A 19,591-nucleotide genomic window follows, 5' to 3' on the forward strand; every position below is an offset into this window, starting at 1 on the left:
TAGAGATTTCAGTAGTAAATGTCTATCAAGTCACTTGTTGAAGATAGAGTTAAGAATTACTGGAGCTCCTGGTCCCATGACGTGGACTCTAGTCCACGGAGAAAGTATTGTTCAATTTCAGGGTGCTTCTCTTCCTCACAAGTTCGCATATGTCTGATCGAATGCCGCCTCTTGGTCATAAACTCAACTTTGATATCCATCTTGCTCCTTGAAGAACTTTTGCCAAACCTCAACTAAGTTTCCTTCTCTCCCTAGAAGACAATCACCCCAATTATGAGAGTTTTGTGTATATTTTGATTATACATGCGATTGGCTCTTCCAATAATGATGAGAAAGTGTTTAATGTAATTATTTTCTGATGCCTTTAGTCTGTTACCAAGCACCTTCTCACTGAAGAATCATGCTGATATTTTTGACCTAATGCAGTGATGGGATATATAGAACTTTAGAATTTGATGTATGTGTGTAAAGTACTTAATGCCTAGTGACACACATATCTCATTTTCTTGCATATTACTTTGTTCGTGTTAATTTTTGATATTTTCTTAGACTTTAACTAATTTTACCGACTTCTAACATTATGTACGTGTTTGATTTCTTTTGGACAAAATTTGAAAGGGCATAACATCCTACCTTAAATAAATAACTACTAGAAAGGATACAAGAATGTTTTAATCCATGAAATAAGCTGCCAGATATTATAACTTTTATATTTTACTGAATCAGGCTTTGAGAAGGAGCAGACTGTCTTAAATAATTGGTTTAGTTAGTTGATATTCTATTGCCATCTACAAAAAATCTAAAATCCCTTCTCAACTTCCTCTGCATTTCCCCAACAAACTTCCTTATTGTTCAATATAGGCATTTAATAAATTGTTAATGAGTTTTAATTATATCTCGTTGATAAACTCATTGACATAATCTCGAGCTTGATTATGTAACTGCCATTTCATGAATGAACTTTCTGTATTTCAACTCGTTCCTTTAATCAACTATTTGTCAACATAATCAAGTATAAGTGACACTTTACTTTATGTTTCACAGCCTTTTCACTGTTTTCTAAGACAACTGCCACTGTGATCAACTATATCATTAGCCCAACAACTGAACAACTAACTCTTTAATACTTAAAGAACACATGCATAGCAGCCTATTTGATCAAATGTGGGACCAAGATTTCAATCCAGCATCAGCAGTTTTTACCTACATTCTGTGATTTTGGTTTTATAACTTGATATATTGTTGCTAAAGATATTTCTATAACTAATGCACAATTGTTTTATTCTCAAACTCATCTACTTTAAATTTTTGTTAGTTCCAGTGGAGCTTTTGATGTCTTAAAGACAAATACTGAGGTTATAACTAGGGTACATAATTTGGCAATATTCAAGCCATGAATCTGAGTTTAATTTATTTCTTTTTTGTCCTCTTTTTCCAACATCATATTGCTTCTAATTACATGAAAAGGCCATTGAAATTCAGTCTTTCATGCTTTCAACTTGTAGATTTATACCCAATTAGAAATATTTCTATTCCAGCGTTTTCAAAATAAGGGAATTCTTTGAGGTTAATTTAAAAATGTGTATCTTGAATTGATACCTCAAGATTTCTGCAGACTGAATAGAAACTTAGCTAAGGAGCTGAATGTATTCTTAAAATGATTTAAGAATGTGTGGCAACTCTTTAATGCACAGATATACTTTTTAAAAGTATTTATCAAGATTCTTTGAGTGGCAAATTATCTTCAAGTTAGCTTAGATACAAAGTAGGGTTTATAAGAAAGATACGGGGTGTTTTCATTTCATCAAAGGAAGGGCTTCTAGAACAAAGGAAACCAGGGACAAGAATCTGTCAGCATGCTCTCTCTTCCCCACTCTTTTTGCTGCTTTCTGCACAATAACTTCTTTTTCCCTTATGGCAGCCTGGCTTCCTTAATGTGTCAGGAAACATGGCTGCAGACATTTTTTAAGTTTAGTATCTTTGGCTCCTACCATAGACTCTTACTCTGTTGCAGTTTGAACACATCTGATTGGCCTGTATTGGGTCTCATGCCATGCCTTGCCATTGATTGACTGGAATTATCAATCAATCAGTCAACCATGGTCAGGATGGTGGGGTTGTGTAAACAATAGCAACAGTGACTCTAATCACAAAAATATCTACCATATCCATTAGGAGGTTTTATGTCACAATTAACAGGAAACTTGATTCAACCTGGTTTAAACACAAAGGAGCAATTCATTGGTTTTTAATTCTGGAAGGTTTCAAAGTTGGGTGTGCTGCAAATCTCTTAATTCAGCATTTTAATTATGTCATCAAATATTTGACTGTTTCTGTTTTTACTTTGTGCTGCTTCAGTGTGAGCCTCACCCTGAAGCTGGCTCCTCTCATTGCTGTAGGGTTGCTGCTCTCACAGTGGGTACTCCTCACCCACATCAGAAAGAGAGATGGCTTCTATCCCGTGGTATGCTACAGTTGGCGTGCACCACCTTGCATGAGTCAATTTTGCTCATCTATTCCTATTCTGCGTTTAATGACTTGTTGTTAATAGCTTGAAATTGGCTATCATGGGAGTGTTTATACGATGGAAATTGGCAAATGCCACAAATCTCTCGGAGGGTTGGTTGTTATATTTACCAGCATACTACTGCCTGTATTCCAAATTCCAAATGTCAAACAAGGCTGTCGAAATTCACCTTTGTTGAATTGGATTAGGCCACACATCCACCTTTGAACCAAGGTCTATGGCCAGGGGACTTGAAATTATAAAGTAAGTGTTCATAATGATTTTGTCAGCGTGCTCTTATAGGAAGAGTATTCTAACAGCAAACAGCAAACAGGATGTCTGATTTCAGAGTCCACTGTGCCATAGTATGTGTTTACATAAAATAATGTAGTTTTGGTCATTCCCAATGGGGAATTTGTAAGTAGGTAAATTTTCTGTGTTGGGGTGATGTGGATCATTAGACATATGTTCAAGTTAGCATCTCCATGAAATAAAATTATTTTGTTCTTGTGGTTTGTAAATGAAAATGGGAAAATATTTCACATCGTTAATCATCAGAGCAATTAAAATTAAATATCACAATGAAGTTTCGTTTCACATGCACCAGAATGGCTAAAATTAAAAAGACTGACAATGTCAAATGTTGGCATCCCTGCAGAGCACTGGAAGTCCTACACATCCCTGGCGAGAATGTATACTGATGTAACTGCTATGAGATATAGTTTGGCAGTTTCTTGTAAAATTAAATACATACCTAATTTGGGGGCTAATAATTTCACTCCCAGTTATATACCCAAAAGAACTGAAAATACCACGTGCCCACACAAAATCTCACACATGAATGTTCATAGCAGCATTACCCATCATAGCCAAAAGGTGGAAACAAACCAAATGTCTGTCAACTGATGAATAGATAAACAAAATGTGGTATCGCTATAAAAAGGAATATATTCAGCCATAAAGAGGAATGACGTACTGACACATGCTACAACATGGATGGACCTCAAAAACATTACATTGAGTAAAAGAAGCCAGCCGCAACAGGTCACATATTGCATGATTTTATTCATGTGAAATGTCCAGAATAGACAAATCCATAGAGGCAGAAAGTAGTTTAGTAATTGCCTAGGGCGGGAGACCATATACAGGAAGGATGATACTGGAGTGATTGATAATGGGCATAACATTTTCCTATGGGCAATGAAAACGTAGAATTGGGAAGAATGTCAGATGCCAAAAATGCTGTGGGAGAGTAAGCCGGCAACACCGATCTAGGGATCATTCGATAACCTGAAAAAGAATCTTACCTTAGTGCCAGTATCTAACTTCTAAAAACTTATTCTGATGAAATAATGAAAAACTTCCTCAAATATTTATGTACAGGAATGTTTTTTTCAACAATATCTTTATTTACAGAAATGTGGAGAATATAGAATTTCAAGCAATAAGGGATTGATGGAACATGGGATGGCACATTGATATGTTGGAATTTGATATAGGCATTAATATGTTGGCACAAAAGTTATTGCGGTTTTTTTCCATTCCTTTCATAATAATATCATGTTTTATTTTATTTTACTTGAGATGGAGTCTTGCTCTGTCGCCCAGGCTGGAGTTAAGTGACGCGATCTCAGCTCACTGTAACCTCTGCCTCCCAAGTTCAAGTGTTTCTCCTGCCTCAGCCTCCTGAGTAGCTGGGACTACAGGCGTGCACCACCACAGCTGACTAACTTTTGTATTTTTAGTAGAGACAGGGTTTTGCCATGTTGCCCAGGTTGGCCTCGAATTCCTGAGCTCAGGTGATCCGCCCGCCTCGGCCTCCCAAAGTGCTGGGATTATAGGTGTGAGCCACCATGCCTGGCCCTAATATAATGTTTTAGAAGAATATTTAATCACAAACAAATGCATGATGGATGTAATTTCATATTGATACAAATTAGGCTACAATATGGGTGTCATTTCATATTAATACAAATTAGGTATGATCCAGTTAATATTTTAACAGTATGTGTTCACCTACAAAAATCACTGGATATGTTGTAGTGGAGAAATGTCTCTTTAATTTCTTTTTTATTTTGTTTTATATTTTTCTTTGGTGGATGGTAGGCTGGAGCATATATTCGCATTATAATTAGCAAACAAAACAATAATATGTATTTTATAGTCCTTAAACTCTTTTGCTAATAGTGTTTGTGTGAACATCTAAAACGGTTGTTCAGTAAAGAGTAAGGAGTTTCTAATGAGAACTCCATGGTAGGAGTCCCTTATCTGGACATAAGCTTGGAGCAAGTTTCCTCAGTAGCAGCGCTATTGACATGTTGGGCTAGGTAGTTTTTTGTAGGTCCCAGAGGGTCCCGGGTGTAGGGGCTGCCCCGTGTATAGCAGCATCTTCAGGAGCATCCCTGGTCTCTCCTCCAGTCTACAGTGTGACAGCAAAAATGCCTTCAGATAGTGCCAGGTGTTCTTGGGGAGGCAACACGGTCCCCAGTTTATAGTCACTGAATTAAAGGAACCGTATCTAAAGAAAGGAAATTCTGAATTGTTTCAAAGTGGAATGTGTCTATTGTGAAGTTCTACCTGTTTTCTCATACCTGTGCTTGTTTCGTAGTTAGAGTAAACATCGTTTCAACAGGAAACTAAGTTAAATATCTCTTGTTTCTCATTTTAATTTTTATAGCAATTGCATGAATCATCATCACATTTTTGTTTTTACGTTTACAGCATTAATTGTTTGTATTGGTTCTGATCATAATGTGGTTGTTTCATGCCTTGTCCAGCTCGTTCTGCTGTGACAGGAAGCTGCGTCAATGATGGCGTGCATATTATCAGAGGTTACAGCCTCACATCCACCCCATTTGCTACTGTGTGTGGGAATGAGATGCCAGCTCCCCTCAGCATCCCCGGGCCGGTTCTGCTTCACTTCTACTCCAATGAGCAAATCACAGACTTTGGATTCAAGTTTTCCTATAGGATAATCTGTGAGTAGCCATAATGACAGAGTTTGGAATTTTCTTCTTTTCTGAGTAATTTATACAACGAGTTTTCACAATAATTCATACAGCACCAACTTGAAGATTCAGAGAATTTAAGAGGAAAAAATTGTCAATGAGGTTCATGGTAAAAAAAAAAAAAAAAAAATACACGTTTTTTCTTAAAAAGAAGAGGACCTTTTTTATGAACTTTGGCTAGAACTACTCTGAAAATCAAATGAAGAATTGACCTTTGTTTTGTAATTTAAGTTAAATAAATACTACTGCTATTTTTTTGTTTTTCATCCCTTATACAAAATTGCCTGTTAGTCCAAATTATCCAGATGCCTGTTTTATTTCCCCAAGTCATTTTGCTAATACAATAATTAATATTTTATATATTTAGAAGAAATATAAGAGAATGTCTTTACAATCTGATAGGAAAGAATATTTTAAAACACTATACAAAAAGCACAAGCCCTAAAGGAAAAGATTGACATATTAAACTATGCTATAATTTACAACTTCTCTGTATCAAAGGCAAAGAGAAAAGAGGAGCAACGGACTGGACAGAGGCATTTGTTGCTACCCGGAACATTCTAAGGTTGCATTTCCCGATCTTAAATAGTCTTTTCCCCTCCTGCCTGGTTAGTTTGCTGACAATATTTTTATACTATCTAATGGACATCTCAGCTGCAGTCAAACTGGCACATAAATCTTGTAACATCTTTCTTGGTTCTGTTTCATCTTTGCTCCACCAAACCCACTGCTAAAGGTAGAAAGCGAAATAGTTTCCCTTGGAATAAATTACCGTTCCCATCCACAGAGAAGACTAAAAACATGTATTTACTTCTGAAAAGGGCCTCCATAATTTGCTCACATTAGCTGCTATCTGCATCCTGACTCCCACAGTCTGTAAAGTATGATTACATATGGCCGTGTAGCTCTGTTGGCTCAAGCAGAATAGAACCGCGCAATTAACATTTCCTCTCCCGTCGTCTTGTTGAATAAAGAGAAGGATTGATTTGTTTTATTCTTTTGGCACAAGTGCTGCTTTGGAGAGGTAAACTCCTGCTTTATTTTCTTCTCTTTAATCCCTCATTTTCCTACGAGGAAGTAGTCAAGATTCAACATATTCTAGTATAAGAGTCCCACTTAAAGAGTGTCGTTCATGTTAAGACTTCAAATGCTGATATTGTGCAAAGATGGGAGTTATTTAGGCCTTGATAAACTTCCAGAGACCACATAATTGTGTATAAAGTGAAAAGGAATGATTGCTACCCGTATCTGACATGTAATTCACTTACAGATGGACCTGGGGGTTGAAACACACAAGTACTTACAGGCACATAGAGAAGACTGCTCCCTGCAAGGTGGGCTCAGCTGAGGCAAAAGCAGTAAAGAAATAAAGAGCCTGACATGGCAGCCACACTTTGTTCCTTATTTCTGAGGATGTAAAGTGGAACGTGTCCATTGATAGTGTAGAAACCATGGAAATACTTCACAATGCGTTAACCCCATTATAATTTTAGAATCGTAAAACAAGATATATATAGATAGGTCTTTCCACTGCAGTGAGATTGATCATCAGGAAGTACAATCTGATCCTCATATGTAAACCCAAGCAAAAATAATCATTTTATATTGTAGATAAGAGGGCTTTATTACATTTTTATGTCTGTTGTTTTATTGACTAATGGGTCTAGCTGAAGGCTCTGAGCTGTTAATTGCTGGAATCCTGGAGAGGAATGGGCCTGGCCTCCTCCTGCTTGTTGAGGATTGAGGATCAGTGATATTAATACAAACTGGGGCAAGTTTAGTCCTTACCAGTCTCAGAACTGACTGCAAATACACCAGACTGGAGAGCTATGCACTTGAGCCCACAGAAGGAACTAAACTGGAAAGTTCCAAAAAGATTTCCAGTACTTTACCTTATAATATTCTATCCCTGACAGAAGAGACATGGATCTCTACAATTTCAGATTTCCAGATCACAATCTTTCCTAGATCTATATGCCTAGAACATCATTCTGGTTGCCTTTTCCATACTTTGTTACTGCTGTCATCCCTCTCTCAACCTGTCATTGAAATACAGGGAAGGGATGGTGACACTCCAACAGGTGAAATGTTCCTTCTCGTCATTTTCACTCTGGCCATTAATGTGACTCAGACTGATTCCTTTCCAAGATGTGCCTTTAAATATTCTTCCCTGTTTCCACCCTCTTGCTGTCTTTCATTTTCCTTCCTAGTGGAAAAATCAGAAATATGTGTAAACACAATGAAGGGAGATACAAGTCGCTTTAAGAAAAATAATTATTACCTCTCTTACAGAAAAATGTACAATAGTATAGAATCTCTTAAAATCATTTTTCCATGCTGGGACTAATCATTGTTCTCTTTATATTCCCTTGTCTTCTGTTGCAGCCTGTGGTGGTGTGTTCAGTTTCTCTTCTGGAATCATCACAAGTCCTTCTTATTCATTCACAGACTACCTAAACGATATGCACTGTCTGTATACCATCACCGTTAGTGACGACAAAGTGATCGAGCTCAAGTATGTAAGACAAATTGGGTTTCTTAAGAAAATCCTTTCAGCATTATTTGTAGAAGAGCCATTCCTTTATTGATGGAGAGCACTGATTCTCATCGGCAGTCTGAAGGGAAATCTACACAGAGGAGTGAGGTTCCTAGATGATAGTTCAACCTGGCAAATGACAGTCCCCTTCTCCACACAAGCCAGTAGTAACTTAGATGATAGTTCAACCTGGCAAATGACAGTCCCCTTCTCCACACAAGCCAGTAGTAACTTAGATGATAGTTCAACCTGGCAAATGACAGTCCCCTTCTCCACACAAGCCAGTAGTAACTAAGGGCAAAAAACAAGCACTTGCCAGTTAGAACAGCCATGGTAGTTTCCCAACACTTGCGAAGGAGCGTCATAAAATGGATTGTCAAGGTGTAGTACGCCCATCTTGAAATCAAAGGAGAGAGGAAGGGCAAGAGAAAGCTGTTGCCATTGATGGGTATTTATTATACACAAGGAACTTTGATTTGCACTTGCCATAATTGTCTCATTGTATTCTTAAAACAGTCATATGAGGTATATATAGATTCTAGATTAGGAATTGTATAGATTATTCCCATTTCACTGATGAGGAAACTGAGGCTCAGAAGGATCAAATCACTTTCCACAAGTAACACACACATAGTCAAAATGTGTATTCATGCCAGTCTTCCTCCAAACACCATGTCCTCAGTGTTTCCCAATACTGTCTCTCAAAGGATACATTTTCTTTTCTTTTTTTTTTTTAATTTTTTTTCTGAGACAGGGTCTCACTTTCTCACCCAGGCTGGAGTGCAGTGGTGCATTCTCGGCTCACTGCAACCTCTGCCTCCTAGGTTCAAAAGATTCTCCTACCTCAGTCTCCCCAGTAGCTAGGATTACAGGCAGGCGCCACCATGCCCTGCTCATTTTTGTATTTCTGGTAATGACGGGTGTCACCATGTTGGTCAGGCTGGTCTCGAACTCCTGACCTCAAGTGATCCACCTGCCTCGGCCTCCCAAAGTGCTGGGATTATAGGCATGAGCCACCGCACCTGGCCTCAAAGGATACATTTTCTAACTACTTAAGAAATCTATTTTCATTTCTGTGTCAGAACATCTCAAAACTGATGCTCTGAGAGATGGCTTGTGTCATTGATCACTTTTCTCCCCAGTCTTACCTATTCCCAACAAGACTGATGAGGGCAATGTAACCTCCCATTCTCCGGAATGATAAAGTTCAAGACCGTTTTCACCTGACAGCCTACTTCAGTGATATACGTACAGCATGTGGTGGGAAACTGAACGGTAATATAGTTTATGGTCATATAGGACTTTCCATATAGAAGCCTGATGGGCTAAGGCCACACCTACCTACCTACCTACCTCCCCTCTATTTGTCTGTGATCACTTTCCACCCTAAAGATCCTGTACTCCCTGCGGTTTACTTCCAGAGGCCTCGTGTATCAGTTGGCTCTCAAACTGAAAGATCTCTCTCATCAAGCCTGATCTGGTCCCTGTATCAGGCAGTAACTGTGCTATAGGCTGGGCCTCGAAGAAAACTGCAGCTCTTACCTGGACTACTTGTAGGAAAACAGAGTGTCCTTTAGGTCCTGGGGACAAAAGAACAGAAACTGTCAGATGGCCAGGAGCAGGAGGCCTATGAAGTACGCCTGCCCAGGCGTGGAAGTGTGAGGGGGAGCCATTCGCTACTGTGACCCACTATTTGTTTTTTATATGTGTAGGATTATTGCCTTGTTCTGTTCAGGTGGCTTTAACAAAGTACCATAAACTGGGTGGCTTATAAACAACCAAAGGCCGCAAAAGTCCAAGATCAAGGCAGATTCGTTGTCTGGTGAGCTCCTGTTTTCTGGCTCATAGAAGGCACCTTCTTGCTGTATCTTCATGAGCTGGAAGGGCCTCTTTTGTAAAACACTAATCCCATTTGTGAGGGGTCCTCCCCTGTGGCCTAATCGCCTCCCATAGGCCCCACCTCCTAATACCATTAGCTTAGGGAACATATGAATTTAGGGGAACACAAGCATTCCGACCATGGTATATACACCACCTCATAGAGGTATGTTATATATTCTCTCTCTCTCTCTCTCTCTCCATATATATATATTTACACATATATAATCTAAATTTTTTTTTCAGTTTTCAGTCTGGATCCTGGAGCTCACCATAATCAAATTTACATCTGCATGTTTATTTTATTTTATTTTATTTTATTTTATTTTACTTATTTGTTTATTTGAGACAAGCTCTCACTCTGTCACCCAGGCTGGAGTGCACTGGCATGATCTCACCTCACTGCAACCTCCACCTCCTGGGTTCAAGCAATTCTCCCACCTTAGCCTCCCGAGTAGCTGGGACTACAGGTGTGTGCCACCAGCCTGGGTAATTTTTTTTGCATATATATATATATTTTTTTATTTGGTAGAGATGAAGGTTTGCCATGTTGGCCAGGCTGGTCTTGAATTCCTGACCTCAAGTGATCCACCTGCCTCAGCCTCCCAAAGTGCTGGGATTACAGGTGTGAGCCGCCACACCCAGCCTACATCTGCAGGTTTAGAAAATTATTTATTGTGCACTAAGAGCCTACATTCTATGAAACAGATAAGAATCTAGATGTGGTAGAAGATACAGACCTTAATACAATGTAAATCCTTCTACCAAGGCTCTCAAAAGATTCTGGCTACACAAGTTTTTCTGTTAATGGGCTTTTTCAGATCTCTTCTGTGCTCTCCTGGGAAAATGATGTAAAATAAAAAGCCAAAGCAGATTTAAGTCCTCTTAGAAACTCAGATTTTATCTTTCTTTGTGGATTCTTATTGTGGAAAATAAATGTGTTGTCTGTAGAGAATGAAAATGAATGCAGTGTTGTTGAAAATTATCTAGCTGTTGTTCTTCCCTGATCTTTTACAATAACATTAGATGTTATATGTGGTAAAAGAAAATCAATACATTTTTCATCTTGTTCCTCATCATCAATCTGAAAACCTTCAACCAACCAAAACCTTTTAGAAAAAAAAATTAACAGTTTTTTTTCCTCAAGGCTGTTAAAAGGAAGCGTTTATTATATATTTTCAAAATTATTCCATATTGTGAGTTATTTGTTAGAGCTACTGCCAAAATAAATTGAAAATGCAGGCTGGGCATGGTGTCCCATGCCTGTAATCCCAGCCCAGGGAGGCCGAGGTAGGTGGGTCACCTGAGGTCAGGAGTTCAAGACCAGGTTGGCCAACATGGCAGAAACCTCATCTCTACTAAAAATATATATATATAATAAAAAAAAAGCGAGGCATGGTGGTGGACACCTGTAATCCCAGCTACTTTGGAGGCTGAGGCAAGAGAATCACTTGAACCAGGGAGGCAGAGGTTGCAGTGAGCTGAGATCGCACCACTGCACTCCAGCCTAGGCAACAGAGTGAGACTCTGTCTCAAAAAAAAAAAAAAGAAAAAGCAGAAGAACCTACAAAAATGAGGACAGGATATCAACTATTATTTTTTTAAACAAGTTTTAAAAATAAGCTATAAAAACCCACCATAAAACTTGAAAGTAAAACCATGTAGGAAGCCTTGCTTGTTCAGGAACTCTGGAAATCGTTATTCAAAATGACAAAGAATAAGGCCCAAATTAAACACAGTATAAGACAGAGAAAAGTTTAGGGATGCATGTGTCAGGATAGGTTATGCATATGGTAACAACTCCACGGCACAGCAGCTTAACTCAACAAGTTTATTTCTCGTTCGAATGAGCATGTTCAGCGTGGGCTGGCATGGAAGCTCTACTCATCGTGGTCATCCAACAACCCAGGCTGATGGAAGCTTCATTTTTACATTTGCTTTCATGATCGTCACTGCAGTGGGAAGGCAATGTGACAAAGCAAGTAGTCATTTGTAAAACTTCTTCCATAAAGTAATATGTATCCCTTCTGCTTACATTTCTGTGGTCAAAGCAACTCCTAGCAGCCATGTCAAACCTCATAGTGTGCGCCTAGGGCAATTCTACCTGTGCTGGGGAGGCAGAGAGCTGGGACCATGTGCAGAAGTGTCAGTGACCACCACAGAGATCTTAAATGTGAATTTCCTGTTCTTTACCTGACCTTAATATAAACTTCATTTTAGAAGAGGAAAATAAGACTGTGAGAAGGAGAATGGAGCTATGATTCTAAAACCAGCATATCTTCTGTTACATTAGCATGCTTCCCATAAGTTCTACTTCACTCATAAAATAACAAGGGAAGAGTAAATACGGTATTTTTAATGAGACCTAAAAAACTAAAGTATTGCTGGGATAATAAATATCTGTTCAACTTGTCAAAATTTGATCTCAGATGGACTTTAATATGCCCTAGACTGTGAATTCCTTGAAAGGTAAGACTGTATCTTATTCACCTTGACATCCCCAGCTACTATCACAGTTTTTGGCATATTGTAATTACTAAAAACAAATTTGGCTAAACTTTTGAACTGATCAGTAAAGTACTGTTTGATTTCTAATATTTCCTATCAAGTGAGTCTTGAATGCTCTACTGGTAGTTTTTTCCTTGTCATTTTTTGCAACAGCTAAAGCTACAATTTAATAGAAGTCCAGATGGAAACATCAGCATTAACAAGGTACATTTCACAGGTTCAGTGATTTTGATGTGGTTCCCTCCACCTCCTGCTCGCATGACTACCTGGCAATTTACGATGGTGCCAATACCAGCGATCCCCTTCTTGGCAAATTCTGTGGTTCCAAGCGCCCACCAAACGTGAAAAGCAGGAATAATAGTATGCTCCTGGTATTCAATACAGACTCATTTCAGACAGCAAGAGGCTGGAAGATATCTTTCCGGCAGACACTGGGTAAGAATTCTGGGCTTGTAAATCCAGTTTTCAGGACTGTTACCTTTCTGCTTTACTTAATTTTTTCCCCAACTGACTATGGTTGCTTTTCCTTGAAGCTTAGAAGAATATGCCATGTAAGGGCTTGGTTTTAAAAATGTATGACATATTTTAATGTTGTAAAAAAATCACTCAACAAATGTACCCAGCACTTTGGGAGACCGAGGCGGGTGGATCACCTGAGGTCAGGAGTTCAAGAACAGCCTGGCTATTGTGGTGAAACCTCATCTTTACAAAAATACAAAAATTAGCTGGGCATGGTGGTGTGTGCCTGTAATCCCAGCTACTTGGGAGGCTGAGGTGGGAGAATTGCTTGAACCTAGGAGATGGAGGTTGCAGTGAGCCAAAATCACACCATTGCACTCTAGCCTGAGTGACAGAATGAGACTCTGTCTCAAAAAACAAAACAAACAAACAAACAAAAAATCACTTCGGTAGCACAGTGGAGGAAGGCTAGAAGAACCTACAACATGGGAAGGAAGAAACTTATGATAGAAATCTGGATGGGAAGTGTCAAAGCCTTGGATGAACCCAGAGGGGAAAGAGATAAGGGGAAGGGCAGAAATCTGAGAGATGGAAGGCAGAATATATTGGAAGCACAGTGTTTGGACTCTGATGATATTTTAATGAGGATGTGAATTGAGGATGACTTTCTATAGGTAATTTGTTGGATGGTGGTGCCTTAGGAGACTAAGATGTAAGGGAGAAATGTTATATGTAATTTGGGGTATTTTAAGTTGGAAGACCTGTCTAAATGGAGCTGTCTAGTTGGAAGCTGATGTTTGAGAAAGAATTTGGACTGGAGAGGGTGATATAGGGGAGCAGGTAAAGTTAGGTGAGAGGATAAACTGAAAATATGCCCCAGGTTACTCCCACTGCATGTGAGAAATAAATTATCCACGTCAAACACTGCCTGTGAGAAATAATCACCCAGATCCAATTAACTTAGAACTTTGAATAATTTAAAATAAAAGGTAGTTAATCAATTACCTGTTTGGCTATTCTAACAGCATCAGTGACACAGTCTAAGATCATTAATATTCGACTCTGGAAAGTGTTTTGATCCTTTTCCATTTGAATATCGTTGTGATTAATGTTCTAAAAATGCACAGCTCTCCAAACAAATCTCATACTCTGTGACGACTCAGAAAAATCCAGGCAGTTTTCTGTAATAATAACCCTGATTCACTTTTCAAACTTTCTCTTTCTCCCATAGTGTGGATAAACTTTGTTTCTCTGATGCAAAACAGGGTTTACCTTCAACTTCTTGGTATTGGGCATGCGAATTTTTTCATGCATTATTTGAGGAAAGCAATTAGACATTGTGTTTTGAAGGCTTCCCGGTAAACCACACACCTCAAGACAAATTGTATCAGAAAATCCCTTTGCCACCTCCCCTACTTAGCTGTTCCAACAGTAACTTGAAAGCAAGTCTCATGGCCAGTCAGAGAGCGTTGCCCTAATAGAATCGTGTAAGTAAAGTAGCATACAAAAGACAGAAGGCTTTTTGAAAGAAAAATTAATTTTCCTTTGGAGTTACTATTTTTTTTTTTTTTTTTGCACAGAAAAAGGATATATTCTTGCCTTTAGCACAGACTTTAGACCAAATCTCATATGTGTGCATTTGCTTTGCTACCTTTCAAGCTGTTTTTCTTTTTCCTAATATATTCTCACAAGAAAATGGTAATTGTTGTGTTAACACTCCCCTCGCTGCTGTTATCTGCATGAAGCTTCTCAAGTGAGCCAGGGTTCCCTAGCCTCATTAAATTACTATGTCTTTCCAAGCCACAAAGAAGACATTTTTAGACCTATTGTGATTTAACAGAAGGAAAAGTCTTACAGTGTCAGAAGCATTGTCTATGCGTGAGTCATTGAACAATTACAGTCACTTACTGTTTTCCGCTGGCCACAGTTAGAGAAAAGGTTTAAGTGGAGAATGTAGAAACGGAATTCCTTGCCAGCGTCCTGTTACTCCTGTATTTCATGAAGATGATTTTTACCTCTTTCTCATCTGCATAAATGCCATCAGCCACTTGGAAATACTTAAAAAGTCATTGTAATTACTCTTCGATGGTAATATTTAACTGAAAACCTAAGTATTATGATTTTGCATTGCAGTGGTCTTACAAAGCTTTCAAAACCACACTGATAAGTTTATTGATCATTCTGCATAACTTTTAAATTTTGTTTCATTGTGGTTTTTGTTGTTTGTAGTGAGGAGAGGGGGAAGGAACAATAAGAATTGCTTTGATTGTAAGGTTTATAGAGTCTTTTAGTTATAGCTCTGGATGAAAACAAACTCGGCTAATAGGATGCCCCTTTTACCTCCAACTCATTTACGTAAAACAACCCTGTCTTTCTCCTAAAGAGAGGAAAATAACTTTGTGGGCCAGATAGTAGATTTTCATTTACAAGACTGTTTGTTCAGCCTGGAAAACAATATCTTCACTTAGTAAATAATTGATGTGGAGAGGAGACCATTTTAGTCTATGACATTTCTGTTTCGATCTTAACTAAAACACTAAGTAGGGTTTTGCAGATTTGCTATTTAGATTATACACTTGGCAATGTTTTATGTACATCTGCTTCAATTTTTCAGGAGTCGATGAAGAGACTGGCTTATATAATTATGTGACTATTAGGTTAATTTCGTCTTGTGCATTTGTTATATTTGTATTGCTAGTGAGTCACAGCAAATCTGGGGGAACTATCCCTAGTTGCTAATTACTAAACATTAGTGAAATTGGGTCTCCTTTTTCCTCACAAATTCTGCTGCTGGAGGCCCGTGTGCGTGGGATGTGAGGTAAGGAAAAAGCACATTTGGCAAGCAGGAGCTGATCTCTAACTGCAATGGACATGTGCCTGCTTGTTTCCCCCATGTGCTCCAACGCTATATGAATAATTGATCCTGAATGGCTGGCAACCAGCAAAATGATTACACTGGGCTGCAGCAATCTGTGAAACTGAAATAATCTGCAAATCGGACCATTTTTCTTAACCGAGTTCGTAGTTTGCATCAGATTGTCAAGGGCTTCTATACTCCTATAAAGTTTAAAAAACTGTTGGTGCTGTGGATTTGGCTAAGTGGGCATGGCCTGTAGGCAGAACGGATGCTTTTAAGCACCTTCTGTTCTGTTAACTTTTGCTGGTTTAGTTACTGCCTCTTCCTTTACCAGTAAGGTGGCTCCAGCCTTGACTCTGCTTATGTGTGTCCTGCACAAAGCACTTCACACTTGCAAATGGGTTTTTAACCATCAGAGTCTCCAGTTCTTCTTCCTGAGGGGGTCTCATACCAGAGAGTTGCTTGGTCTATTCACAATATACACGTCACACTACACACCAAACTTCTACACATAGGGTTAGAGCAGGGGCTTTCAGTAAACTTATTTATTTACTGTGCAGTACCATCGTTTCATTTTTTTTCTAAAATGATGTATTCTATAACACTGCAGCAAAACTTCAGTGTAAAAAATGGAACTTGGCTCTATTAGTTGGGAGGTCTGCAGGCATTTCAATTAGTGAGTTACCAAGGAGAGACTGAGGGGTGTCCCCTGCAAGACAGCAGGGGGACAGCACAGGAAGACAGATGGGGAAGACACACCCTCAGGGACAAGCGGTGGCAGTGCCTGTGTGTCTGGAGTTGGTTCCTTCCTTCAAGAATGAAGCCACAGACCTTCGTGGTGAGTGTTACAGCTCTTAAAGATGGCATGGACCCAAAGAGTGAGTGGTAGCAGGGTTTATTGTAAAGAGCGAAAGAACAAAGCTTCTACAGTGTGGAAAGGGACCCGAGTGGGTTGCTGCTGCTGGCTGGGGTGCCCAGCTTTTATTCCCTTGTTACCCCCTCCCATGTTCCATTTTTGTCCTATCAGAGTGCCCTTTTTTCAATCCTCCCTGCGATTGGCTACTTTTAGGATCCTGCTGATTAGTGCATTTTACAGAGCACTGATTGGTGCATTTTACAATCCTCTTGCTAGCTATAGAGTACTGATTGGTATGTTTTTACAGAGTGCTGATTGGTGTATTTTACAATCCTCTTGTAAGACAGAGAAGTTCTCTGAGTCCCCACTTGACCCTGGAAGTTCAGCTGGCTTCACCTCTCACCTAGACTCAAAGCTCCCAGCCAGCCCCTGTTACCCAGATCACACATGCTGACGACAAGGGCCACTGTCTGCCTTCCTCCACCTGGGGTATTTGTCACATGGAGAATGAGTCAGGTTACATTAAGGTCAGACTCAGAGACCTTTGCTAAGAGACCAAGGCAAAAATACCCAAGCACATATGTAACAAGGACAGAATGAATTACAGTCCAACAAATGTAGAAATATGGTCAGGTAGGCTGGGCATGGTGGCTCATGCCTGTAGTGCTGGCACTTTGGGCAGATCACTTGAGGTCGGGAGTTCAAGACCAGCCTGATCAAAATGGTGAAACTCTGTCTGTACTAAAAATACAAAAAATTAGCTGGGCATGGTGGTGCATGCTTGTAAACTCAGCTACTTGGGAGGCTGAGGCAGGAGAATTGCTTGAACCCAGGAGGCAGAGGTTGCAGTGACCTGAGATCGCACCATTGCACTCCAGCCTGGACAACAAGAGCAAAACTCCATCTCAAAAAAAAAAAAAAAAAAAAAAAAAAAAGAAGCTGGGCATGGTGGCTCACACCTGTAATCCCAGTACCTTGGGAGGCCGAGGTGGGTGAATTACCTGAGGTCAGGAGTTCGAGGCCAGCCTGACCAACATGGAGAAACCCTGTCTCTACTAAAAATACAGAATTAGTCAGGCACGGTGGCACATGCCTGTAATCCCAGCTACTCAGGAGGCTGAGGCAGGAGAATCGCTTGAACCTGGGAGTTGGAGGTTGTGGTGAGCTGAGATTGTGCCCAGCTTGGGCAACAAGAGCAAAAAACTACATCTAAAAAAAAACAAAAAAATATGTCTAGCTGGAAAGAGCTGATTGATGCATGATATCATTGCCAGCTGGTATGGCTTTAGAAAAGCCCTATAACGTTTTGGAACTCAATTTTTAATCTACTAAAAAACTGATCAATTTGAAATATTACAACTGTTTATCTTTTAAGAATGTGGTGGGGATAAAGCAGATAATTTCTGGAAAGCACCTTAGCTGTCAGAGTGAAAGACTCCATGTATTAGAAAGTAATATTGACATCCCAAATTTTCAAGCCCCCCCCCAACCCTATTTCCAAGGTTGGGGGATGGCTGAGGGTGGGGTGGGCAGGGATCAACATTCTCAACAGGACCACATCATGCTACAATGATTTCTTGTTTTTTCCTACCCACTTTGCACTGACACCTAACCGTCAAATCCTAAAGTACATTTTATAATCTAAATCTGAAATCAAAAGCTACATTCTGATTAAATCCTCAGGCCTTGCAGAGGCCTGGTGCACAATTGTTGCTCCATCAGTATTGTCCATATGAGTGATTTACAGAATAAATGGATAAATTGTGCCTACTTCAAAATCATATTTTATAATGAGATATAATAATATACCATATAGAACACATTAGATTTTATCTAGATTCAGTTCATTCTCAAAATTCAATCCTGGTTTATATAACTGTTGGGTAAGCTGTACACAGAGAGGTAAATTGAATCACTTTCATCCTCAGAGAATTAGGAATCCCGGATCACACTCAATATTTAGGTCATCTGTGTTTGTCGCCTATGGGTTTTCGCCTATTACCTTAACATCTGGAAAATGTCTCTCAAACACGCTAAAGGAAGACAATGGGAGTGGCAGGAGGAAGTTGAAGGGGATAAAAGAGAAGGAAGAAGAGAAGAAAGAAAGAAAGAAGGAGGCAGAGAAAGCTGAAGAGGGTCTAGGGCCACAAAGATGGAGAACATGGTCACAACAAATGGAAAAAAAATCTAACGTGTCCAATTCAGACTTCTCCTTCTAGTATGAGTTTCCCAGTTTTGGTGTTAAATTTAAACTTTATGAGGCACATATACAATACAACAATACAAGAATAAACTTTAAAATTCAATGGCATAAAAAAATATATGTATGTGTCTCTGGTTACCTCTTGGCAGCCTGATTGAAGTTGGCAGCTCACGTTACTGTTAGAAGTATAAATGCAATAAGGAAGTTGAATTGTAACTTGAATAATTTGATAAATCACTGATCAAATAACCCTCAGTTTAGCAATAATGAGGGTATTGCTCAAAAGCAACCAAGGAATGTCATTTTTCTGGTTTCCTAATGTCATTTGCTCCCTGTGATGAAGTCTGAGAATGAGATGAACTGAAACTGTAAACCCATTTAAAGAAAAACCCAACTAAGCTGATTTCCGTCCTTTTTCAGCCCTGTACCTTTTACTGGTGATTAAACTTCCCTTGGGGGATGATACTAAAGACAAGGTTATCTTCAGGTTATTCTTTGTGGGTTTTATGGGGAAAGGATTTTTGCTGAGCTGAGAATGTGGGAACGGGATAAAGAAACCAACAAATGCTTGGTTCACCAAAACTTTACAAAAGCAAGTAGACAGCAGTTAAATACCAAATCAGCAAGAAGAAAGGAATGGTTCTTAATAAATATATTTCAACACCGGAGTCTGTGCCCCCACCGATGACTAGATTGCCACTCCTGGTCTTGAAGGGTGGGGTTGTCCTTGTGAAAATAAAACCAGATGGTACTGTGGAGACCAAACTAAGTGATACAGTG

The 19,591-nt window shown here is 39.2% G+C and overlaps 1 protein-coding gene across 1 annotated transcript in view; it reads left to right on the forward strand.

Moving 5' to 3' along the window:
- Nucleotides 1–19,591, forward strand: part of CUBN (cubilin) — a 308,780-nt gene that overhangs the window by 251,615 nt on the left and 37,574 nt on the right. Inside the window, exons 57-59 of the mRNA XM_025396458.1 lie at nucleotides 5,284–5,484; nucleotides 7,900–8,029; nucleotides 12,654–12,871. Coding sequence (XP_025252243.1) covers nucleotides 5,284–5,484; nucleotides 7,900–8,029; nucleotides 12,654–12,871 — 549 coding nt within the window. The remainder of the gene's footprint in view (nucleotides 1–5,283; nucleotides 5,485–7,899; nucleotides 8,030–12,653; nucleotides 12,872–19,591) is intronic.

This window comes from Theropithecus gelada, chromosome 9 (assembly GCF_003255815.1).
Source record: "Theropithecus gelada isolate Dixy chromosome 9, Tgel_1.0, whole genome shotgun sequence".
In the NCBI taxonomy this organism is placed as follows: domain Eukaryota; kingdom Metazoa; phylum Chordata; class Mammalia; order Primates; family Cercopithecidae; genus Theropithecus; species Theropithecus gelada.